At 35.0% G+C, this 26,306-nt stretch overlaps 1 protein-coding gene across 2 annotated transcripts in view; it reads right to left on the bottom strand.

The window, feature by feature from the left end:
• The window catches only part of RNF145 (ring finger protein 145), a 54,075-nt gene that overhangs the window by 6,838 nt on the left and 20,931 nt on the right, over positions 1-26,306 (bottom strand). For both annotated transcript variants that reach the window (XM_045075648.1, XM_045075649.1), the window contains 5 exons: positions 20,587-20,678; positions 14,261-14,496; positions 11,582-11,757; positions 8,183-8,323; positions 5,028-5,210 (listed from right to left, as the gene is read on the bottom strand). In XM_045075648.1, coding sequence (XP_044931583.1) covers positions 5,028-5,210; positions 8,183-8,323; positions 11,582-11,757; positions 14,261-14,496; positions 20,587-20,678 — 828 coding nt within the window. The remainder of the gene's footprint in view (positions 1-5,027; positions 5,211-8,182; positions 8,324-11,581; positions 11,758-14,260; positions 14,497-20,586; positions 20,679-26,306) is intronic.

The raw sequence follows: 26,306 nt of genomic DNA, 5'->3' as shown, positions 1-26,306 counted from the left end.
TTAAATACACCACAATTTAAGACAGATTGTATACCAAGTTTTAAAAGATACACAAACCTAACAAGTTAGGTTGTTCCCTAACAAGTGCCTTAAGCAGAAATTTGAAAAAGCTTTCCATTCAACAGAGAAAAGGGGAATTCCACGCCCTTTAAGTTTACTTATAGTTACTTTATGAAGATAAAGGGCTGCCACAAGGTATTTTTTAAAAAGGTAATAGATATTTCCATTTCGTGGGTAAATAAAAGCCAAAGGTAGGGTAATTTTTTAATACACTGATCACAAATCTAGAAAGAAATCACTGTGGGGTTCACAAAAACAAATTTCCTCTCTCATTTCCAAAACAGATTTCCTCCCTCTCAAAACACAAAACGCAATTAAAATCTATGTAAACTGAGTAACAAAGACTTAAAATTACTACTGACTTCCTATAAAACATGAACATTTATTCATTTAATCATTGAGGAAATGTAGATTTCAACCAAATTGTTTAAGAGCTCATGGCTGCAAAAAAATTAAGTTTTAATTAAATATCATTATATGTGATCTCAAATCTATACAGTCTGAAGATTTTTTAAAAAATGGCATAAGGAAAAAAACCACACACAAAGTTAAATGCTAGACTGTATGGGACTTTCTATAATTAATAATTCAGAGAAAAATTATTATTATAGTAAAAATTAAAGCTAGGTACTTTGGAACTGTTTTACACCTTTTCTTGCAAACATTTTCCACCTCCCAAAGTTATGGGACAAACATAAACTTGCGGGTAGTTCTGCTCTGAGATCCAAAACATAAAAAGTTCTATTTTATTTTTTTAAAGAAAGGCAGGCAGGCAGGAATTACTGTAACAGTAGTTATACTTCATTAGATGTTAAATTATAAATCATTTTCTTTAACAGGCTAATTTGCCTTAAAGCTTTAAATATATTTTTCAAAATTAAGCGGTGATCTATTTATATAAAATAGGAATATATTTACATATAGACACAATGTGTATTTTTAATTACACAGAGAAGCATGAACACCTATTATCCCAAGAGTTATAATTTATGTCTAATTTTGGCATAAGTATGAATATACACAAACACACACACATAGTGTGTATATTATATACACAGATATATTTATATCCTTATTTAAGCAGTTAAAATTCTATTAAAATCTAATTTAAAATTAAATATAAAATGAATAGCAGAAAACATTGAAATCTTATCCCATTAATAAGCACTATAAAATAAAAAAAATTTTCCATTCACCCAATCCATTTTTTTAAAAACGTTTGTCATTTGAAAATCTACTACATAATTTGAGTAAGTAGACCATTATCCTAAAATTCCTTGTTAAAAACTGAATAAAATTTACAGATAAAGGCAACAATTATCTCTATGGCTAAATCTGAGACACCTTTTTAGGTTAAACACTGGAAATTACATCTAGTCCAAGCTATTCCAAAGACATGTGAAGCATTTTTCCCTCTAATAATTATTTCTTAAATGATAGAAGCAGTGTTATTATGAACTATCAATATTATCTCTTAATTATTTCTCTAATTTGAGAATTAAGATACTTTTCATTTCCTTTCTCAATCGCTAGTACTCTGAATTAGTCATAATCCTTGATTCAGGATGCATTGTCACCATTGGTCTGTGGGTGTCCCTCTTTCTACTGAGCTAGTAATCTAATTAGCTATCTTAAATATTGTAACAAGCCTTCACGAACCCGTCTCTCCATACAAAAAAGAGAGGGCCTGGACAATTAACCACGATTAACCATATAGCAGGCCTGCCTATTCCACGTCCTGCCTCCCTGTACCCTGAAAGCATTAACTAGAATCTGTGTTCTTTACTCTCGCTTGCTTTCCTTTTTACAGTTTTGTTTATTAATTTGTACGTATTCCTAAAGGGTATATTTTAAATTTTTAACATAAAAATAACATGCTACACTGTCATCTCTTGGGATTTATTTTCTAACTTTATAATGCTATGACTTGTGCATATTGTTTTCTGTGTCACTATATTTCTAACATTCCACAGTAACTATCATCACATTTACTCACCCACTTTCCTGTCTATTGTCATTTGGCTTGTTCCTGGATTTTTGCTACTGTGAATTGTGCTCTGGACATTCTTCTGTATGTCCTTACTGAACATGTGCAAGAATGTCTTGAGTATATATGTAGGAGGAGCGATAGCCACACTATTTCCAAAGTGATTACGCCACTTGATACTCCCACCAGAAACTGGGGATACTGTGTCATCTAGACCTTCTTCCACTCTAGATACTCAGTCGACTTTCCTTTCTCTCCCCCTTCTTCCTTCCTTCCTTTATTCCTTGCCAATCCCACAGGTTTAAAACAGCACCTCAGAGTGGTCTTGATTTACATGATACTGAACCTTTCTTCATTTCCAGGTGTCTCTCTCACTAAAAACCTAAAGATAAAAATGTTTTTCATCCATTTCTCTTGCTCATTTGAGCTGTTTGTACTTTGATACCAATTCCTGGGCAAGTGCAAATACTATGAATATCTTCTCCCAGTTTGTGAAGTTAACTTTAGGTCTAAAAAGTTATTAATTGTAATCATTAGATTTATCACTCTTCCCTTTCATAACCATGGCCCGTCTTAATACTTACTCTCACTCTTCCACAGCAGTCAGTTTAAGAAACTGTTTCCTACTTGAAAGTCTGTAATATATTAGCCTATGTGAGATTTAATTTTTTGTTTTTGACATTTTAGGTTTCTAACATTCCAGGGCTGATTCTATGTTTAATAGTGTGAGAGAGGAACCCATTCCATCTGTTTCCAAATAGAAACCATTTTTTCCAGCAACATTATGGAAGAGTGCCACCTGTCCTACTCATTGGACATGCCTCCCCTGTCATATATCAAAGTCCAACATAGATGGGTCTGTTTGGGGGCTCTCTGCTCCCGTGCTCAAGCCGTCTATACTCCAGCTAATACTAAAAATTTGCATAGTACCTCCTACTACGAGTGAAATAAAACTTTATCTTTCTCAAGTCGTCTGTCTGATTTCAAAACAGGGATAATACTAGCCTCAAAGAATTGAGTTAAGTAGCATTCTTTTTATTGTCTGGAAAGGTGTATTTCAAATAGGGATAATCTGTTCCTTCAAAGTTTGGAACTTGCTTGTAATACCATCTGGGTTGAGAGGTTTGCCATTTACTTCCACTTCTTTAACAGCTACAGAACTATCCAAGTTTTTTAATTCTTTAGTCAGTTCTAGTAAGTTACATTTTTCTTACACTCTTCCATTTCACTTGTTTTAAAAAAGTACTGGTATATAGCTGTTGATAGGACTCTCTTATTTATTTACTGCAGGCAATGGTAGAGAGAAGAACCTAACGCTAACAATTCAACCCTTTTTCATGCTTTCATAGCCAAGAGCCACTCTGGCTTAGGCTAACACTGCAGTGGACACCAACACCACTGACATCAATGCAAAATAACCACCGCCCACCCACACACAGGGCTTCTCCTTTCCTTTCTAAACTTCCTCTCCATTTGACCTTGAAGAAAAAAGCCAGTAATGCAGCTACTTCAACATCCTGGTGGAAATCAGAACTCGATTTACTGGTTCTTATGGTAGTGGAACTATATATGTCTTTCTCTTTTCTAATATTTTCTATAGTATTATATTAGTCTTATCAGTATATGCTAAATTAATTTGTATAAGTAATACTACTAAATGATACTGTCAGAAATGACAAAATAGTGTTGTACTTAGGTCAAAACAACCCATTTAAATGGCTACTTAACCGAGCTCACAGCGGAGTTCAACAACTGAAATGCTCCTATTGAGATGCCTTACACCTCAAAACCAAACCTCAAATAACTATAATTAAAAAGATTATCTGAAACAAATCAAAGACCTCTGAGCTTATTGAAATTAAATTGATTCTTGCAGCCACCATTTGAGAAAATTTTCAGAATGCTCAGCAATGTGGGATATGGGGATAAAAAGACAAATCTGATGAACTGTAATTAAAATGTTGATTTAAGTGTTCTGAAAAATCTGCTGTCAAAAATTTATCTCCCAAAAGATCGCCTGTTCCCTTACTCATAAAACATTGCTGAAGAAGCAATAAATTCAGGTATTTCAAAACTCAGCAGAATGGAATACCAACAGATGCAAAACAGCGGTGCTGAATTTTTAGTAATTCGTTATAGAATGCCCTTGTAGAAGCTACAGTAAGCCTAATTCTATCTTAGAGAGCTAAATAATAACTTTTTTTTTTTTAAGATTTATTTACTTGACACAGAGAGAAAGAGATCACAAGTAGGCAGAGAGGCAGGCAGAGAGAGAAGGGGAAGCAGGCTCCCTGCCAAGCAGAAAGCCGGATGCCGTACTCGATCCCAGTACCCTCAGATCATAACCTGAGCTGAAGGCAGAGGCTTAATCCACTGAGCCACCCAGACGCACCTAAATAATGACTTTTATTCCTTAAGAAAACTTCTGTAATATGACATGAACATAAATGCAGCTATATTAATTTTGCCTGGTCCCATAAGGTGTCAGGAATCCCCACTAAAACCTCAGTAAGTTAAAACTGTCTAAAGGCCATCCCATGAGGCCGTTATTCCATAAATGCCTATCTTTATGACTGCCCAAGAGCCTTTATTTCTCTCTCCTTCAAATGATTTTCTCTGTTCTCTCAGTGCTTTCTCTGCTTTAGCATTACACAGAAAATCTATTATTTACTATATTTCCTGGACTAAATTTGATCCTCTCCATTCTTCATTTTAAAACTGAACAAACATAAAAAGCATTAAATTTCTCTGACGAAAAAGGTGACTTGTAATTGGCCTTTGATGTGATTTCTAACTATAAGACTTTTGAGAGAAATAAACAGAAAAGTCAAAACACATAGAGAAAATAAAAAGGTAAACTTGTCACCTTAAGCTAATACCAATTATTCATTCATTTTCTGTCTCTAAACATTATCTAAATCTTTAGACAACAAACTCATATAAAGAATATTATAAAAATTTCTTTTAGGAAGTTTCTTACTTGTCTCTAGATGCTCCCAGCGCCAAAACAATAGGATCTGCAATCTCTAACATAGACTGCAGAATAGAAGCTACGACAATGAAAAGGATAATACTGAGCAGGAAAGCTCGGTGAACAACCTGTAGTTCTATCAGACCAGTCTGCACTGCCAGGATTAACAGCGTAACTCCTTCTGTCATGCCCCTAGAAAAAGCATATGTTTTCAGAAAAGCAATCAGTCAGAACCTCATTTCATTCCAAGAAAAAATAATTCAAAGACTTACATTGTTGTTACATATTTGTGATCTGGTCTGACTTAGACAACAAACCTCATCAGAATATTAACTTTTATAGAATACCAATATAATAGTAATATATAGTCATAATACACCATTTTATGCATGCAAAACGTTAACAGCTATTATTTGAGCATACAATGAGGAGATAAAAAGCAACTTCTTTTTTTTTTTTTTTTAAAGATTTTATTTATTTATTTGACAGACAGAGATCAGAGGTAGGCAGGGAGACAGGCACAAAGAGAGGAAGGGAAGCAAGCTCCCTGCTGAGCAGAGAGCCCGGATATGGGGCTCGATCCCAGGACCCTGAGATCATGACCCGAGCTGAAGGCAGAGGCTTTAACCCACTGAGCCACCCAGGCGCCCCTAAAAAGCAACTTCTAAGATAAATGAGCCAGATACTCTCCCATTCTTAGGTATTCACTGAATTATACATATTTGTTATGAGCTATATCTTGATTATTAAAAAAAAAATCACAGGTAAACGTCTTCATAGTCTTGGAGTAGAAAGGTCTCTTTAAGCAGACTATAAACTTTTTTTGAAATTCTGTTTCCATATGGAAAATTTGTACAAAATCCTGAGATCTTTTTTATCTTAATCACTTGATTTAAAAAGAACTCTCACAAATAAATGAACAAGGCTAAATCTAGTTTTTCAAAACCACAAATGAGCAAATATATCAAAGTTTGATGACCCAACCACCAACAAGGAATTATGAGAAAAAAATGGGGAGACTAATATTGAGATAAAACAAAACAAAACAAAATATTGAGATAAAACAGATAAAACCTTTTTAGAGAAAAACTCACTAATAAATTTAAAAATGTATATACCCTTCAATTCAATAATCTTACTGGTAATAATTTACCCTATGGATGTACTACAAAAAACTTAAATGTAAGAGAAAATATAGTGAATAACAGAACATGTTATGTGGTATCACAAGAATACAACTGGCAAAATCCAAACTCTAAAAAATTAAACAGGACAATCTGGTGTCTTCAACAAATAAAATGAAAGGGAAAAAATACAGACACAACAGGGACCTAAATATTAAAAAAGAGGCTTAAAAAGTATTAACCAACTGCAATATGGCCCTTATTTAGATCTGAAGCTGACCAAACAAAAAAAAAAAAAATTTTTTTTAAAGGGGTGGGGAATATGAACACAACTGGGAATCTGATGTCGAGGAATTCTTCTCTTACTGGGAATGAATGTGCTATTATAGTTATGCTTTTTCAAATGAGACTGAAATATTTATGGGTAAAATGATATTATATCTGGGATCTGCACCAAGGGCAGCTGCGGATTATGGAGGGGACAAAGTAAGTGGAGTAGATAGGGGCATGCATGACAGAAAACTGGCTGTTATTACTGGAGATGGGTCACAGGTATATGTAAGTTCACTTTACTATTCTCTCAACTTGGTTAATTTGAAAGTTTCCTAATTAAGGGTTAAAAAAAAAGAAATACTTTAGTATTTTGAAATACTATGACTTTATCAGAAAGAATGAGGATGCCTTTGTGTTGATATAAAAAAAATCCAAAACATATTTAAGTGAAAAACTAAGGGGCCAAACTGTGTATACTATGTGGAAATGAAATAAAAACAACAAGAGTAGCAAAAATATATATGTGTACTTTTCCCCGTAAGAAATTTAAAAATAACCATTATAAGCTGCTACCTTTAGGGAGAGGAAATGGCAAGCAGGGGGAAAAGAGTTGTCACTTCCCATTTCACATTTTCTGAATGGTGTGAATTTTATGAGCTTATACATGAATTATTTTTCTTTCCTGCCCTTCTCCCTCTTTTGTCATTATAAAGGTGTTAGCTAGGACTAGCAGGAAGATTATAAAGCTTAGGGTTTTTTTCTCTTCTGTCATAAAAAAAATAATGTACACTAAAAAAAGTTTCCTCCAATTTACAAGGTACTTCACCATCTACTAATTCTTTTTTTTTTTTTTAAGATTTTATTTATTTATTTAACAGAGAGAGATCACAAGTAGGCAGAGAGGCAGGCAGAGAGGCAGGCAGAGAGAGAGGAGGAAGCAGGTTCCCTGCCAAGCAGACAGCCGATGTGGAACTCGATCCCAGGGCCCTGAGATCATGACCGAGCCAAAGGCAGAGGCTTAACCTACTGAGCCACCCAGGTACCCCCATCTACTAATTCTTAAACATTCCATAAAGACTTAAAATTTTAAGAGTTTATATAAAGTTATATAAATGAAATCATTAAAAATTCCTATATTAACAGAAATTGTGATAAGTTCTAGAAATAGCGTTTCCCAATATCTGATCTTGGTGATTTAGTAACTATATTAACCATTCTACATTCTCATTAATGTATCCCTTGAAACTTCAATCAGTATCAAAATTATGTCCACACATAAAAAATTTTTTCAAGTATCAAATATAGAAATTTGATTTTAACAGGGCTACACTTAAACTTCAATGGGAAAAAGCAGGCTATCAAAAATCTTTCAAGGTACCTGGGTGGCTCAGTCAGTTAAGACAGTTGATTTTAGCTCATGACTCATGATCTCAGGTTGTAAGATTGAGCCTCTCATGTCAGGCTCTATGCTGAGTGTGGAGCCTGCTTAGGATTCTCTCTCTCCCTCTGCCCCTTACTCCCCACCTACCCCCAAAATCTCTTAAATCTAGGAATGTGTCCAAGATATACTGTTATGTACATACAGTAAAATTCCATCTTTTACAAATGGAAATTCAGTTATATTTTCAAAGTATTTTAAATCCAAACAGTTGCAACCATTCAAGAAAAAACAAATCTCAAAATTCCGTTTCCTCTGAAATTCATCACTATTTCTTCAAGTTCTATACAATATTTAATGTCTAGAGATATCCATAGTCAAGAACTTACCGATTCATGGCAGGATCATTCATGAAAGCTCGATAACCCTGCAAGTAAAACTTGCAGAGTGTCAGGACACCCAAGGCAACGAAGGAAACCGTGAAGACCAAACCCAAAAGCGAGTAGGGAGTGCTGCAGCATTCAGCAATACTAGAAAAAGGGGGGTGGGGAAATATTGACAGATAAAAATTTTCCACTTGAAATAACACCATCTTAAGCCTTCAAAACCACCAATCTTGATCTGATCCTCTTCAATTAAAACACCCCACACCAAAATTTGAGGTAAAAATCACCTAACCATTCCATTAATAATTTAAATTCATTCTTATATTATCCTAACCTACTTTTTAAAAAAAATATCTCTGGCAAATATTCCGTACATAGCACCATATCTGAAACAAAGTCTTATCTATTTTTATTTATCTATCATCTATTTCAAAAGCAGTAATGGTTTAAATTTTCTTCAAACCCTAAGAAACATATAATTAACATGCTGATAATATTCAAAAAAGACTCGTATAGTTGCCCATAGTTCCTTCTGAAAAATGCTAGCTATTCAAATTATTCAGACTGTAAACAATTTGTGCTAATAGTCAAAACTCCTTATATGACCAAATTGCTATCAGGGAAGGCCCATACTGACTTTGCAGCTCCCAACTCCTCTCAGTATAACTGTACTTTCCATATTATTGATACTTTAAATTTTAATTTAATTTAGGGTTACATAATTGCATTCTTTTCTGGGTTATTTCAAAAGCATATCCATGAATATAGCCTAAGACCACTTAAAAATAATTTTAACATCGTTTTTTAACATAAAAGTTTGCTATGAATACCACTTACAAGAAGAATTGGAAAACCTTACACTACCTAAAGCTTATAAATACTTTCACACTTTATGGCAATACATTCAATATTTTCACTGAACATTTTAGATACTAACTTATTAAGTATATTACAAACATATGTAGTATTATGTACTAATAATTTGGATTTAGCATTTATACAGCATTTAACAAATGTTCAAATAAGTTTTAGAATTTCAGTTAAGAACTTCATTCAGGAGATGAGGAATTCATTCAGGCAAATCAATACCTATCTTTTACTATGTAGCTCTGTGCTTCTGCTACATAATTATCCTTCCTACACAATTAATTGCTTTATAAATAAGTTCTTAAATGAAAATATCTACTTTTCCAAAGACCGATGTACATTACGATGAGAAAAAAATGTCCTTTTAGGAGTCAAAATATCTATAAATTATGGTGGTTGATAGCTAAAAGAATGACTGTATGGTATTCTTACAAATCTAATTTTCCAAGATGTGACCTCTTCTCAAAGAAATCCCTATATAGGATTTTAAACAAATTGTCTAGTAACTAAAAAGTGATAATCATAAATAAAAATATACTAAAAATTTTACTTCATTCTCACTGGAAGTCTGAAAATTTTACTGATGTTCCATACTATTTCTCTATTCTTGTCTCCATATTTGGAGAAATCTTTTACATCCAAACCGTATGATTTAATTATATTTTCAAGAGGATATTTTTCAAAAGAGAACATACTTAAGAAAGTAAAAGGTTTCAATCTAATTTGGGGGAAGTAAAAGAATTGGGAAAACTTGATAAAACTTTTCTTCTTCTCTCTCTTTAGTGAGATGTTTTATTGATTTTAGTTTCTCTTTTCTGGCTGCAAAAACAAGCCCTTTGTTTACATGTGCTTTTTAGTCAGTTTGTTTAGTCAGGGTATGCTGATAAACTTGCAATCTTCCTTTGGTAAATAAGTTGTTCTCTGGCAAGGCAACACACCATTGTAACCTGGAAGGAGCATCAAGGACAATGAACAACGCTTACAGGAATGGAAATTAACAGAAGAACCATAAGGAAACTTCTCTGTTAAAAACCAAATTTAAACTTCATATTTTGAGAAGGGGTAATCTAGCCTATGTATAAAAAGGAAGAGAGAGAAAAATCATTTTGAAAAGACACCTAAACCTCATCTAAAAATCTCAGTATTACATTCAAACTTTGTAAATAAGTTTAAATTCATTCACAGGCTTACTGATTTGTGAAGCCTATTACACTATGCTACACTTGATCTGACTGTGCTTTTTAATGGGTAATAATCTGGTTTAAAACATGACCAATCCCAATCCCACACTTGCGTTATTATCCTAACCAAAGGATTATATTTCTCTCTTTAAATTGAATTACTTTTTGGATCATTTAAAAATTCTTCACAAAACTTCCATATTATTTACATTAAAAAACAATAGCAGTGACAATTCATGAATAATGAACTGGGTATTAAAATGTATTGGGTATCAATTTATTGCATGCTTACAGAAGCTACTTATCAACCAGAAGTGTTATTTTTAGAAAGTACAAAATCTGTCTCGATGCCAATAAGTTTATTCTGCTTATTTACTGAAATAGGTACTGCCCTATGACATTTTTATTGATATCTAACACTGTGTAACATTCTTCCTATGCCCCTTACTGCACAGTGCTCCACCATTTGGTTGGCTGAGAAACAATGGCTCTATTAACTAAAACTCAACACTTTTGTCTGCTTTTGTACTTTTGCACTCTCCTGAAGGACAGAGTTTTATTCTTGTCTGTATGTGTCAGGGAATGAAGATAGACAGCCATGTGCTAGAGTCTGAGGGCTTGAGATTCAAACTCAAAGAGAAGAAAAAATGACAAATGTGGATATAGTTCCCAACTAAGATACTTCAGTAAAATAAAGGACTCTGATGACTTAAGGCTATTTTTTTTTTTTTAAACTAAATCTTAAAAACCAAGTCTTGGAATTCCTTTGGGGCAAACAGCAAAGCATTATGATATACTCACTTCTCCAATTATTTGACGATATCGAATGAAGCAAAACATTAAACAGCGCGTTAGCTGCAAGATTAAGTCATAGGGTGTGAACTCAGAAGGGTTCTGACACCTGGGGCAAAGTACTCTCAGGACAGTCTCTTCAGCTATGAAAATGGTAAATGATAATAAAGGCACTTATCTCTCAGGATTGTGGTCAAGATTATGTGTGAAGGTAAGTGTTTACAAGTGTGGCTGGCACATATTAAATACTCCATAATTGACAATTATTTTTAGTAACATATGCTTTATTTACCCAACCAATAATTTAACTTGAAATTAGAAAAATATTTTTAAAATTTGCTATGTACCTTTCCACAAATCATTTGCTAAAGCCACCTATACCACCATTACCTTAGCACCTGCCTGCACTGCCAGACCCAGGCATCCACCAAGTGAAAATCCCGTCTTAATTAAATATAGGGTACACTCTAATGTAACTAGAAATTTGCAAAACTAGCTATTCCTAGATCAAAGTCTTCTCTTCCTAAGGTTATGTATAGTATCACATGTTCCCATTAATTACCTTGTCAGGAAAAGGAAAAGAAGCCTCTCCCGGGATGCAGGTTGATCTCGAGTACTGAAATAGGAGTAAATCTGAAGAGCAAATAAGACGAGCCAGAAAACCATGAAGAGTACAGGAACTACGAGCTGATTCCACAGGGACATTCCCAAAGCTAGAAGGCCATATACCTCTACTACCTGAATAAGAAAATGAAATAGGAAAACATCTTCTATCATTTCAATAAACACTTTTAAACACAAAAGAGTTTAAAGTACTTAAAGAGAGAAGTTAAATTGCTTTTCTTTCACTTTAAGATTGTTTCAATTAAATTCCTTTAAAGTTAGCTCTGTACATACAGTTAGTACATTCTCTAAAATTCACTGATGTTGCGTTAACACTTGCACACACTCATCAAATGACAACCATAAACTGCCCTTACAGTTCAGAGTAAAGTTACTTTCAAAGTAAAACTACATCAAAGGTAGGTTGAGTAGACTTTGTAAACTTACTCATCTCTAAATCAAAATGATCCAGACTACCATAAATGAAGCAATAGTGTGTGAATGGCCAGAAAAAGGGGCAATGTAAAAGGAAGAATTTTTCCGGGTGTATTCAAGAAATGTCACAGGGGAGAAACTGATCGACAGAAGACAGAATAAACATTGGAGTTTACTCCACTGGAGATAGTTAGCAAGTCTTTTCCCCCAGACAGATCAATTCCCCTTGCTACTCCTGTGTATTTATCAAACACTTCTCAATTTATTTGATTTGCTTAGTGCATTAACACCAGGAAAAAAGGTACAACTAAAAAAAGGTTTATTAATCTACTAATCAGTAAATTAGCTTTCCAGTTTGTAAAACAATCTCTTATGCGATTAATTAGGAGAAATTAGTTCTCATAATCTGATTAAGCCTAAGAGCATACATGTAACCAAGTTTCTAGAGTTACTATGCCAGGGACTAGACCCTGGTAACACAACAGGGTTCTGCAAGGCAGGCTACAAATTCTAACCTACACAGCCAAATCATCTTGCCAGAACTCTCAACAGGATAGCACAATGTTTCAATAAAATACAACTATATTAAATTAAAATACATGGACTTCAGGTTTTTCTGATTTCTAATTAACACCTATTTCTAGGTAGATCTAGATCTTTTTATTAAGTTAAAATGCAATGACCTAGTTAATCCAAATTTAAATTTTTGATCTATAAATCAAATGCTTTCTCTAAAATCCAGTCAAGATTAACTTCTATTTTTTCCCTACTAAAAAATATTGAAAGAAAAAGCAAGTTGTCCAACTAGGTGCAAAATCATTATTAGCAGCAAATTGATCACTGAGAGGTAGAGGGCACTTCTTCTCCTTTCCATTCAAGGAAAAGAGGACTAAAAAGCCTGATAGTTTCCATTCTTTACCTATCCAATCGTTTCCAAGTTGTGGATTTCATAACCTAGAATTTATTTTCAACCATGACATCTACTGATGCATGAATCTTAAGGCAACAAAAAGGTAAACAGGACACTGAGAAATGAGGGCTCTGTCCTTATAGTGATTAAATAAACAGTATACAATTAATGATTACTGATTGTCTTCTGTTTCCCACAAACTAGGGTAGATTTATTTCAAAGAAAAAATACATATTTTAGTCATTCTTACTTTGAATACAACTATAACCATTCCTCATAAAAAAGCTCTTCATGGAGTATGAAAATAACTTCCTCTTCTCTGAAAGACCTACTTTCAAGAAAATTGCTCAAGATAATCATTACATAAGATGAACAAAGAAGGCAGAATCAGCCTAAAGCCAAGAGTTCAGGGAAATTTTTCTGGGAAATCTGCCCTGGAGCACAACAACAAAAAAAACCACTTCTCTCAGTAGTTTGTTTATCAATCTGAGAGCCTCCTGTACTTTAAGGCCATATACACACAGTCAAAATGTAGAAAAGAATGTCCCTTTTAGCACTCTTTATATATCAATGTCAGCTTTAATATCTATTTTACATACTTATACTTAACATTAAGTCAAATAGAAATACTTATCTATTGTTTCTATCTGGGAATAATCTGTTTTAGAGCAAAGGCTAAAGAAGTAGGAAAGGCAGATGCATATCCTGTTGGCAAAATCAGTATATCTAAACAAAATCCATCACATGATAGCCCAGAACTACTTAACTTCTCAGTTTACATAAACTGGCAAATACAAGGAAAAAAACCTGTAATCACAGTAGGACTTTAAACAGAAGAAAAATATAGATTTTTACCTCTAGGTTTTCAATTCTGTATTATTTTCATCTTCACTGTAATGGTTAATACAGACTGAATACTGTCTGCTGCACTGAACTCATTTAAATCTCACAGCAGCCCTACAAGTTAAGTAGGACTCTTACTATTAGTTCCATTTTACTGAATAAGCCAACTTAAATGATTACCCGTCATCCCCAGGCTACACAGCTAGTAAACAGTAGAGCCAGAATAAAAACCCAGACACTCTGCTTCCACAAATTCACTTTACTTCACTGCCTCTCTGCAGAACACTTCTTCATAATCGCAGATACTCCTGATTAGGTTGAAAACAGTTGCTACTTAGAAACTGTCTAACAGAACGTTACCATGACCACCACTGTGAAATGAACTAAATCTTTAATAGAACTAATTTTTATGTAGAATTTTATCTAGCTGTCTGTGGTTGTCAGTCTTACCTGAACCAATTCTCTGTATGCAGACTTAGCAAGGTTATAAGGTACTAAAAGATTAGACCCAAGAAAGTAGAGAACTTCCAATCCAGTAAAAATCATAGCAAATTTGTTGATGATAACAATTGTCTCCAGAGGGACAAGGCAGAGTCGTGCTAGCAGGGGAAGCATGTGAGCTGAAAAGAGCCAAATCTGCTTCGTTTTCATGACACAGGAGCATAAAGTACACACCACCAACTGACCTAAAATGGGGAGAACATATTTAAGATTTGGTATCCACAAAATAAAAACAAAAGACACTGCTAAGAAAATGATGACACAGCTGTTGAAGAAGTCTAATTAAGATCTCTTAGTTAATAACTTAAATCAAATTTTTACCTCACCTGACCAAAATCACATGTTCACAGGCTCTGTCACTTTTGAGCATCAACTCCCTAGCTAGGTACTGATATGAAAAAAGCAGCAAAAATATCCACTGGTCTTCACCACATTTTGGATGACATATATAATATAGAAAAAGGCTTTTTTAACATCTAACTAAATATTATAGTTATTCAGTTACTACTGTTTATATACAGCTCTTTTTACAAGGGTCCTCAATATTTAACTGTCCTGGTCTATAGGTGATAGCATAAAATTCCAGAGATACAGTTACTTCTCTAAGATCACCCTCCAACAAAACTCATTCTGAGATTTTCAAGCTTTAATTGCTTTTACAGGACTATGCAAGCCCTCTTTCTATATGACTCAATAGTGAAAGTCAACACTAAAAAATTCAAGCAACAAATTCTTCCCAGAGGATTATGTATGATCATTATGGAAGAGTTAGAAAATACAGAGAAATAAAAACAGGAAACATATTCAATCTCTTATAATCCTATCACACAAAAATAGCTTGTTAATACCTTTGGTCCATTAAACGAAGCACTGCATAGAGAGCCTTAGCATTGTATCTGAAACCTAGGTATGCTCAATAAAAATTAGTATTTGGGGGCACCTGGGTGGCAGAGGTGGTTGAGTGTCTGACTCTTGGTTTCAGATCAGGTCACAATCTCAGGGTTGTGAGATCAAGCTCCGGCATCTGGCTCCACGCTCAGTGCGGAGCTGGCTTGAAATTGGCTCTCCCTCTCCATCTGCCCCTCCTGCTCATGTAAGTTTGCTCGCTCACCCTCTCAAATAAATATTTTTTAAAAATCAGTTATTCATACTGTTACTCTTTTCAGATTTATTCTATGCATGTGAACATACAAAAATGTTTTCTAAGAGATTACAGTGTACGTACGATTTTACAATCAGTTTTTTTCAGGTAATACATATAATGCATTTATGTCTCTCTCTATACCAGGAAGTATACATACATGGTTGTTTTTAGTTGTATGATTTATTACACTAAATCCATATGACACAGTATTAACATATGGCTATTGATTGCCCCTTGTTATTCTTTTCAATGATCTACTCTGATGACAGTACCATACTGTTTGTTCCATTTCACTCACTAGACAAACCTCCATAGATCCCTTTAGAATTTTGTGAAAATCCCTGAACCTGTTATCTGCCAGATTAACTTGAGAATCATTGAGTCAATTTCTCTTCCTTCTTGCCAATGAAAAGCAAAACAATGCTCTGAGATTTTAGTTTTGTGTTCAGTCTATATTACTATTAAAAGAATACAAAAATGGGGGCGCCTGGCTGGCTCAGTGGGTTAAAGCCTCTGCCTTTGGCTCAGGTCATGATCAGGTCCTGGGATCGAGCCTGCCTACCCCCCCTCACTCTGCCTGTCTCTCTGCCTACGTGTGATCTCTCTGTGTCAAATAAATAAATAAAATCTTAAAAAAAAAAAAAGAATACAAAAATGGCATTCATTTTTACACAAAGCTGAACATTTATTAAAAATCTACCACATTGTAAAAAAAAAAAAAGAAAAAAAAAGACCATGTTGTAACATGTAGTATTTTCTTCCACCAAGTATTAATCTTCACCTTTAAAGAGCTGATATTTAAATAATGTGAAAAATAGCCATAAAGGCATAAAAGGAGGAAAACCCATATTACTAAAAACAAACAAAAAACAAAAAGCAGAGGACAGGCCATCAATTGAATTAGGAGAACATTTTAAAGAACAGAGAATGAAGAGATAGCAGGCAATTAACTTTACCAGCCACTACTCTTTCCCATACCCTAGAAGGAAGACCAAAGCCTACACCTTGAAGAGAACAAGAACAGGTTCCTGGACACCAAAGCAGAAGTGAGATGCCCATATGAAAAGAGGGGATTAACACAAAAGCCTGCACTCTGAGAGATAAGATCTCTCTAGATATCCAAGCACTGCTGCCATGTTTATTGTCACACATTCTAGTCTCTAACAACAGCCTCCCCTACAAGGGACAGACAGAAAGATTCCTTTTCCGGGAAGATGATCAAGTCCAAGTAAAAACACATACAAATACTCAAAACCAGCCAATTCCACTTGACCATCAACTGTGAAACATGCCAGCTGGTAAATCTAAAGATTCCAATCAACAACTTAACTTACTTTAATACAAATGATCAGTCAAGGACTCCTAGGTATTTAAGTAAAACTTATGCTTTAATCAGCCTCAGTGAGGCCTAGGCATCAGGATTTATAAATCCTTGTTTAATATAACCAGGTGTTTCAAATCCAGGTTTGAGAAACACTACTATCCCATGACACACAAAGACCAAAACAAAGAGAAGAAAGATCTCAGGGGAAATGGATAATTCAAGGAATCAAAGAGAGCTTCAAATAGATAAATGATATATCGAAGAAATAAAAAGGCTGTCCTAGTAAAAAGAAGCATTCAACGAAAACAAGTTCCTGGATATTAAAAATATAAAACAAAAAAGGTACAACAAAAGGGATGGAAGATAAAGTTGGGAAACCTCGGAAAGTAAAACAAAAGACAGAGAGAGAGGAAGGAAAACAGAACAGTAAGATAATTAGGGAGTCAATGTAGGAGGAGTTGACAGAATTTCCAGAGAACAAAAGAGGTAATAGCAGGGAAGATATGATTGTGACTTAGAAAGGAGAAAGGCCTCTGGAGAATTGATACAGGACTGTAGAGAGGTGTGGTGCAGGACAGAGCGAATTTTCATCATAAAATTGTGGTAGGCCTTGGCTTTTAAAAATAAGTGTATTTCTTTGATTAAAAAATTAGCAAAAACTCGAGGCGCCTGGGTGACTCAATGGGTTAAGCCTCTGCCTTCGGCTCAGGTCATGATCTCAGGGTACTGGAATCAAGCCCCACATTGGACTCTCTGCTGAGGAGGGAGCCTGTTGTACCCCCCACCCCACCCCACCGCCTGCCTCTCCGCCTACTTGTGATCTCTGTCAAATAAATAAATAAAATCTTTTAAAAAAAATTAGCAAAAACTCTAAAAGAAAGTACTTGGAGGAAATGCTTTTAACATTAGGAATGATTAGGAATTTTTACCCTGGCATATCTTATTTCTCTCACTGTACTCATAGCTGATATTTAAATTTCCTTGTTCAGCATGATGTAAACTTCCTTTACACTCCGAAAATTCCCCCAAGTCTAAGCCAGCACATTCAGTACTCAACTCTGGGGTTACAGCCTTCATTTATCTTCTTTCATAGAAGAATATGACTCATAGGCTAGGATCCTCTATAAGAGAAGACCACTTCTCCTCCTATTTAGGTGGAAAAAAAGGAGTGGAAATCTTTCCTGCAGCAACAGAAGAACTGGAAGCTGTTTAAGTTGATGTGCCTATTCCAATCAGCAATTCTGAATAAATCAAAATCACAAAGTAAGCTCTTAATGTCAAAATTCCACTATTAGAAATAGCTCCAAGAAGTCTACAACTCTAAGAAATGATGGCATATCAATATTACTCAGTTTTTCATTAAAAGTTCATTAATGAAGTGGAAAAAATGAGTAGAAAATACTTACTTATGGATTTTATTTCCAATTAACTGAATCTTAATTGGTTAAACAGAGGATCATAGCCACTGATAGGAAAATTTAAGGAGATGTTTCAAATTTATACTATATTGCATCCATCACAGAATAAAAAATAATATTTGACAAGCTTTCTGACCTAGCAAATATAGCTGACATCTAAACAATGCAAGGGTTGGGGGACCAACAAGCTGCACAGTTGAAAACACCTGCATAACTTTTGGCTCCCCAAAAACTTAACTGCTAACATAGCTTATTGTTGACTGGAATTCTTACCAGTAACATAAACAGTCAATTAATACACATTTTGTGTTTTATATGTAATACATATTGTACTTTTACAATAATGCAGGCTAAGGAAAAGAAAATATTATTTTAAAAAATCATAAGGAAAAGCAAATACATTAACAGTACTGGATTTTAAGTGGATGACCCACGTGTTCAAATCTGTGTTGTTAAAGGGTCAGCTGTATTTTCACACTGAATGTTACCACTATTGAATATACCAACTCCTAGGATACAGTCATAACTCAGCATTTTTTTCTCTTATTGTCTTTTAAAATCCACTCTGTGAAGACTAGTGTTCCCCTGTCCCTAAGGCAAGTCCTGTAATTTTTCTCATCTAGCTGAGGTTATAGTCTCAACTGAACAATAGCCAATACTCTGAAACTGATTTAAAGTTGAGGCCTTTCCCTTACTCCACAGCTCAGGCCTCCTACAGGGCTAAAGACTGAAAACCCACAATTGTGAGAGAGGTGGGAAGCGGATGACAGGCTTTGTCTTCTTTCTCTAAGAGCACCAATGCCCACTCTTCCTGACTTATCCAGGGTTGAAGCATGTAGGGAAGAAGGAGAGAGAAGTAGGAAATTCTTACTTGCCTATGCTCTTACAATGATAGGGTGTGGGTGCACATGAAGCTGGAGCATAAAAAAATCGCCTTGGGGCGCCTGTGTGGCTCAGTCAGTTAAGCTTTGACTCCTGATTTCTACTCAGGTCATGATCTCAGGGTCATGAGATCGAGAGCCCTGCGCTGGGCTCTGCACCCGTCATGGAGCCTGCTTAGATTAAGATTCTCTCTCCCTCTGACCCTCCACTCACTCCCCATACGTACTGCCCCCCGACTTAAAAAATTTTTTTAACTCCTTGTCTTTTCTCCTGTGCATTTGTGTGGGTTCTTCTGAGATTGTTCCCATCACTGTGGCTCTCCTAACCTTACTGCTTGTTATATACCCTCCGTTTTCAGTTCTTGTCTTAACTCCTGAAAATTCAATCCCCATTGAAGTCTTCTTATCCTTCTAAAGGCTCTCTTAGAAGGACCTAAAAAAATCCCATGAACTCTTGGGGGCCCTTTTCTAGTTCACAGGAAACTAATACCGTTTGCCCACATACATTAGAAGATACAAGAGAACTCCACAAGACATTTTCACTACATCCACGGTCAGAAAATTCAAGAGCCAGCCAGCCCACTGCTGGCACTGATATCTTATTAGAATTATATTATGAGCCACATTTTTAATTTTTTAACCTTCTGGTAGCCTCATTTTATAAAAAAATAAAACAAGAACAACAACAACAAAAAAGCAGGTGGAATTAACAATATATTTTATTAAACCTAATATACCCCAAATATTATCACATAAACATTCAACATACATTAAAAAATTAACAAGACATTTTGCAACCTTTTTTATACGAAGTCTTAGAAATTGGGTGTATTAGACTTACAGTGTATCTTAATTTGGATTAGCCACATTTCAATAGCTACATGTAGCTAATTTTAGATGGCGCAGCTTGAGATTTTACAGGCTGGGTCAGACACCAGTTCACAGTATCCCCCCTAAGCCACAGAAGACATGTGACTCTCCAAATAGTCTACTGCTGAATTCTTGACATGTGAACGGTTGGGGAGGTATTTCAGAGAAAAGAGCTCTCAACAGAAATCCTCCTTTTCTAATATTCAACCTTTTATCATCCTCTAGATGGATGAGTTTAAGAGTCACAAAATAGGTTTTCTCTCACTTCCTTTTTTGCAATTGTCACATAGGTAGTGTCACTTTGGACTGTATCTACATTGTTTGGGGTTATTAGCCAACATGCCTATTTTTAACATTGTGCTACCTAAATACTTCAATCATGTCTCAAGTTCTTGATGTTTCTGGCAATTTATTTTTGACCACAGTGATGGCTTTCAATAACAATAAATAACTTTAAAACATTATATATTTAACTTTAATCTCACAAAATAATAACCAGCTTTATTAACCTTCTAAATAGTTAAAATATCATTAAAAAACACAAGTACCTATAGACTATGTATGATTTTAAGCATGTAAAGAAGACAGTAAAACTAACTGATCCCCACCTATACTTTTAATTCTTTTATAATACTTACCTATTAAGGCTGTGGTAAACCGATTCATGGAGAGAGGTTCTAAATACATTGGTCCTTCATAGGCAGACTCCAGTTCACTCCTGACATAGTCCCTAAATAAGTAAAATAGTAAAAATGTTTTAGATACACTCCAAGCACATACGGAAAAGAAAAGCAGCTAAAGTACAGTATTCTTATAAAAAGCATAGTATTATGTTAATGACATCTCTCTCCGTATATATGAGAAAAAAATTAGGTATAAAGAATTATGTAAGGATGGACTTCATTTCCTTCTTCTATGCACTGGATCAGAATTTACCAAAAAGTGAATTTTATGATGCAGAAAAGACAGCCAAAGCACTACTTTATGGGATTTTCTTTCTTCCCAAGGCATTATTAAATAACTATTCCCAGTAAAAAAAAAAACAAAAAAACAAAAAAACACTGAGACACCATCCCTCAACCCTACTGCTTAACTGATAATACTACATCAATAGTATTACATCAAATTTCCCCTCTTTTGGCTCCCTTCCACCATCCTGCCTATCTTATTTTCCCCAAAGTTTTATCCCCACTTGTACTTAGTTACAAGTAAATCACAAACTAGTTAGAAAACTGGCTCACAGCAGAACAACCCTTAAAAACTGTCACTTTTGATTCTTTCAAGAATCTATAATTAGGTTTATAACATGTAAGAAAGCTAAGATTTATTTTGAAGCAAATTTTTTTAAAAGACTTTTTAAAATTTATTTATTTGACAGAGAGAGAGATCACCAAGTAGGCAGAGGCAGGCACAGAGAGTGGGAAAGCAGGCCTCCTGCTAAGCAAGGAGCCCAATGCCAGGCTCAATCCCAAGACCCTGATATCATGACCGGGCTGAAGGCAGATGCCCAACCTTCTGAGCCACCCAGGCGCCCCATTTTGTAATAAATTTTAAATCACATCTACTATTTCTTTTAAAATTGAATTCATTTAACATGTGAGTACTGAGAAATAAGATATACGTAGGAAAGAGCCTTTACAAACAGAAAACAGAACTTCCAGTGCACATCCAGGAAGCACAGGAAAGAAAAACTTAACTTACTATCAGTAAGCTAAGTAGTAACACTAGAAGATTATGGTCTTAAGTTCCTGACAACAGATAAGGAAATTTGTGTAAAAAAATTCTCTTCTTCAATTATTGAATGTTTTGTTCATTGTACTTAAAACAGTTTGAATGTTTCTAGTATATCTGAACAAATCCATGGCTATATTTACTTTTATCATGAAATTACTTCCTATTAGGCAATAAAGTTGAAATCCTTTAGGGTAGCACAGCCAAATAAGACATGACTCTTACATAAATCCGCAAGGAGAGTACTGACAAAAAAAAACAAAAAAAAAAAACAAAAAAAAAATCAAAATTAAAAACTAAAATATATTTTATGAATGGAAGTAGTTTGGGAGACAATTATAAAAAATCAATAATGGACCTAGATTCATGGGTGATTTGGCAATTCTCTATCATTCTTTGATGACTATTTATAGCAAATAGTCTCTTTTTACTGAAATTCTCAAGAACAATGATTTTAATGCAGTGGTTGTCAATCAGGGGTGATTTTGACCCTGACAGACAGTTTGCAATGTCTGGAGACATTTTTAGTTGTCACAATTTAGAAGGGCTTGGGGCTGCTGTGAGGGCCTAGATTAAGAGTGCTGCCACAACATTCTACAGTGCATAGGACAGCCCCACAACAAAGGACTACCCAGTCCAGACATCAGTGGTTGAAACTGTGAGAGGCATAAATACTATATATGCAAATTACATATGCATACCTGATTACTAGGTAACTATCAATGTGAATTTATCATATTTTACAAAGTTTGGGGACAGAAAACTGAAGAATTGAGAGAATTATGAAATATAAATTAAAATACACATAAAATATCACTTAACATTCATGAAGTCTTTGAAAATACTATTAAAGAAAGAAATCTATATTTGAAAGAGCTCTAACCTGAGTCCTAGGCCTCTAAAGCCAAATAATTTCTTTGTGGCCACAGCAGAACCCTCTCCAATAGGTCCATTTACAAAGAGGGAAAACCCACAAAGACAAAAAGCAGATTGATGCTTGCAGGGCCTGGGGGATAGGAAAATGGAAAGGACACATAACAGGTACTGAGTTTTACCATGGGGTGATGAAAATATTCCGGAATTAGATAATGGTGATGGTTGCATGACATTACGAATTTAATATATACCAATGAATTGTTCACTTCAATTTTATGTCAATTCAATAAAAGGGCAATAGGGGTACCTACAAAAGCTCTACTTCTCTCTCTCAGGAAGAGCCGAAAGTTGCTCCCAAAGGGCTCAGTCCCCAGGAGCAATCTCAAGTGGGATGGGGGAGGGAAGAGAAATTGCAGGGTTGGGTTCCTTGACATGTCCTCTCTCCCTTGTTTGCTTTTGTCATCATATTAGTGATGTTTTATATATAACACAGCAAACACTATTCACAATTTCTTATTGCTGAAACATTTAACTCTTTTGTATTGTTTCCTACTATAGTTTACCTTTTTTTACAGCTTCTTTGCCTTTTAAGAAATTCTAACTTCACATAATGAAATTTGTAAGGAAAATTAACATTCTCTATACTTTTTCCTTTTAACCTCAAAAAGAATTTACTATATACATAATATGTTGCTAGCACACCGCTACTCTCTGGGAACACTACAACAGACAAGAGAGACACAAACCTGTTAGCCATGGAGTTTAACAAACCAGAAAGAAAAACAAACATCAAACATACTATTTAATCTAATAATTAATTACAGTTGTGATAAATGCTATAAAAACAGAGAATGATTTTCATTTTAATTCTTTTTCGGTATCCATACTTCATGACTTTGTGATTTGACAAGATTATAGGACACTAAGGGAGATGTGCCTTCCAGAAGAATAACCAACCTTCAGGCCCTAATGACAACACCATGGTATTAAGCAGCTTCCTCCCATTAGCTCTCTGTGGTGCAATCCTCTAGGACCCTAAGAATAGCTCTCCTCAATGCTGCAACCTCCCCTATTTATGTGCGACCTGAGCCACTGAACCAATAGAAATTAACACCTTCTCTAGACAACTTAGACCCTTTCTCCTTTGTTCAACTCCTATCTATCAAGACAGTCCTTCAAAATCCTCCCTGTTTGGCTGACTCAGCAGTAAGCCCCACCCCAGAAAGCCTGTAATCCCTCTTTGGGCCAGCTGAGCTAGGCTTGCTAGAGCCAGGGCAGTGGCTTCAGTGAGGGCTGAACTACTGGTCTCAGAAGGAACAATGAGCTGTCCCTTCTGAAAGAAGAATCTGGACTGCATCCCAAACTGTATGGAAGAACTAAAACACGAATCAATGTTTGAACAAAGATCTCTATATCTAAGTTATGAACGACTTCACAGCACCCCACACTGAGAATGAAAACTTGATTACTCAAGTGTCTCAATAGAGTGGGCCACTCACAATGTAAATAAGACGTAAGCCAAATAAGAAGGATCCAGAGAAGGTATTATGCAAAATTCCATGAGTCATTTTAGGCCAAAAATTAATCTGATGCAATAGCCATGAAATTCTAATTTTTAAAAAAATTGAACAATTCTTTTAAGACTGAATCAGATGAGGGCAGCTGGGTGGCTCAGTGGGTTGAACCTCTGCCTTCGGCTCAGGTGGTGACTCCGGGGATCAAGCCCCACATCGGGCTCTCTGCTCAGCAGGGAGCCTGCTTCCTCCTCTCTATCTGCCTGCCTCTCTGCCTACTTGTGTGGTCTCTGTCTGTCAAAATAAAAAAAAAACTGAATCAGATGAAACGTTCAAAAGCAGTATTTGATTTTTCAATTTAGATTTTTTTAAAGCTGTTTAAAAGTTTTTTTTTTTTTTAAATCTAGAACATTTAAATAGTAAAATATATTAGACTGGTCAGAAGCAAGAATCCCTGCCATCTACTTATAACTGAAAAAAATCCTTCCTTTCTTAAACTTTTTTCATTTGTGCAATTTGTGCAATACAACAATCAACCCCGAGCACTAATAAACACTGAAAATCTACTTCTCTGATCCCTGGTGCTAGCCTATTCTCCAGTGACTAAAACTGTTTGGGGGCATACGAATGTGTGAGATATATGAAAAGGGCCTCAAGGATAGCTTGCAATTAGAAAAATTCTTGCTATAAGGAGAAGCATACAAATTACAAAAAAAAAAAAAAAAAGTAACAACAACAAAATCTAGAAGCTTACCAAAACTCACCAACTGACCCTGTAACAATCTCTTAAGGAACCTAACAACCTAGAACAATTTGTACATTCTGGCCATTTAATGCTTTCACACTGTTAATTCCAGAGAAACCTAATCTACTTTTACAGAGAATTAAGCCGTGAGCTCTCAAAGCTTTCTTATGCAATATGTGCAAACAAAAGGCACTGCAATTTAAGGGATCCCAGATACTGAGATGTTCTTAACACTGGATTTGAGTATCTACCCTAAACAATGTGCTAGTAATTGTTCATTTACTTACACTGTTCTTTCTTAGCTTCTTTGTGACCCCCTACAGAAATATTTAGTGTCTGGAGCAGATAATGTTCAAAAGAAGAAAATATATAAAACACTGAAATGTGTCAATTTTATTCCTGTCAAAATTAAAAGCTGGGTATAGAATGATAAAATTCATTTATATCATTTATTAACAGCAGTGGTTCTCAACAGAGGAAAATCTTGTTCCTCAGGTAAGCATATTTGGCAATGGGATACTGTGTGGTTTCACAACTGCTGGAGAGGGTGTGCTCTGTGATCTAGGGAGCAGAACATACTATAATACACAAGACTGTCCCCAGAGCAAAGCATGACTTGGCCCGAAATGCTAATAGTCCTGTAACAGAGAAACCTTAAATGAGACAAACTTTCGTGAAATGGGGAGCTTATTATCTGTATTTTACATACAAATAACTTTTGGGGAAGTTTTACATTTGAAATCCTACTTATATACCAGAGACCAGGATGAAAAGGAGTATACTTTCAATCTTATGAAACCCAGGGTCTCCTAATTCAACTTACACACATACAAAACAGACATGTTAGTTCATAAATCTAACAATAAAACAAGGAATTTAAGAATATTGGAGCTTAGGGGTGCCTGGATGACTCAGCTGGTTAAGCGCCTGCGTTTGGCTCAGGTCATGATCCTTGAGTCGAGTCCCACATCGTCCTCCACAGGGGACTCCCTGCTTGGCAGGGAGTCTGCTTCTCCCTCTGACCCTTCCCCTTCTCATGCTCTCTCTCTCTCTCTCTCATTCTCTCTCTCAAATAAATAAATAAACAAAATCTTTAAAAAATAATTTAAAAAAAGAATACTAGAGCTTAAAAATTTTAGAGAAAAACACACAACTGTGATGTAAATCAAGACCATACCCCCATAGGAAAGGTCATGTCAGTTGTCAAGTTTTTCTTTTTTCTCCTATAGTTCTGGATAGTCTCAATTTTAAAGTAGGATTGATCCTGGAAAATATATTCCTTACATTACTCAAAATGAAAAACACGTTTAGTAATTTTAAGAGTTAAGGAACCTGAAACATAGAAAATAAAATATTAAATGTTCATACTACATCAACTGAGGTCACAGATTTTCTAAAGTTTAATTCCTCTGAACTATAAGCAATATCCATTCTAGACATATTCTAAACAAGTTTTTATTCACTTAAGGGTAATCAGCTTCATTATCTGAGT

This window comes from Mustela putorius, unplaced genomic scaffold (assembly GCF_011764305.1).
Source record: "Mustela putorius furo isolate JIRA1106 unplaced genomic scaffold, ASM1176430v1.1 tig00000145_pilon_pilon_pilon, whole genome shotgun sequence".
Taxonomy (NCBI): domain Eukaryota; kingdom Metazoa; phylum Chordata; class Mammalia; order Carnivora; family Mustelidae; genus Mustela; species Mustela putorius.
Note: the sequence above shows the minus strand (reverse complement) of the source record. Positions and strands in the feature narration are given on the sequence as shown.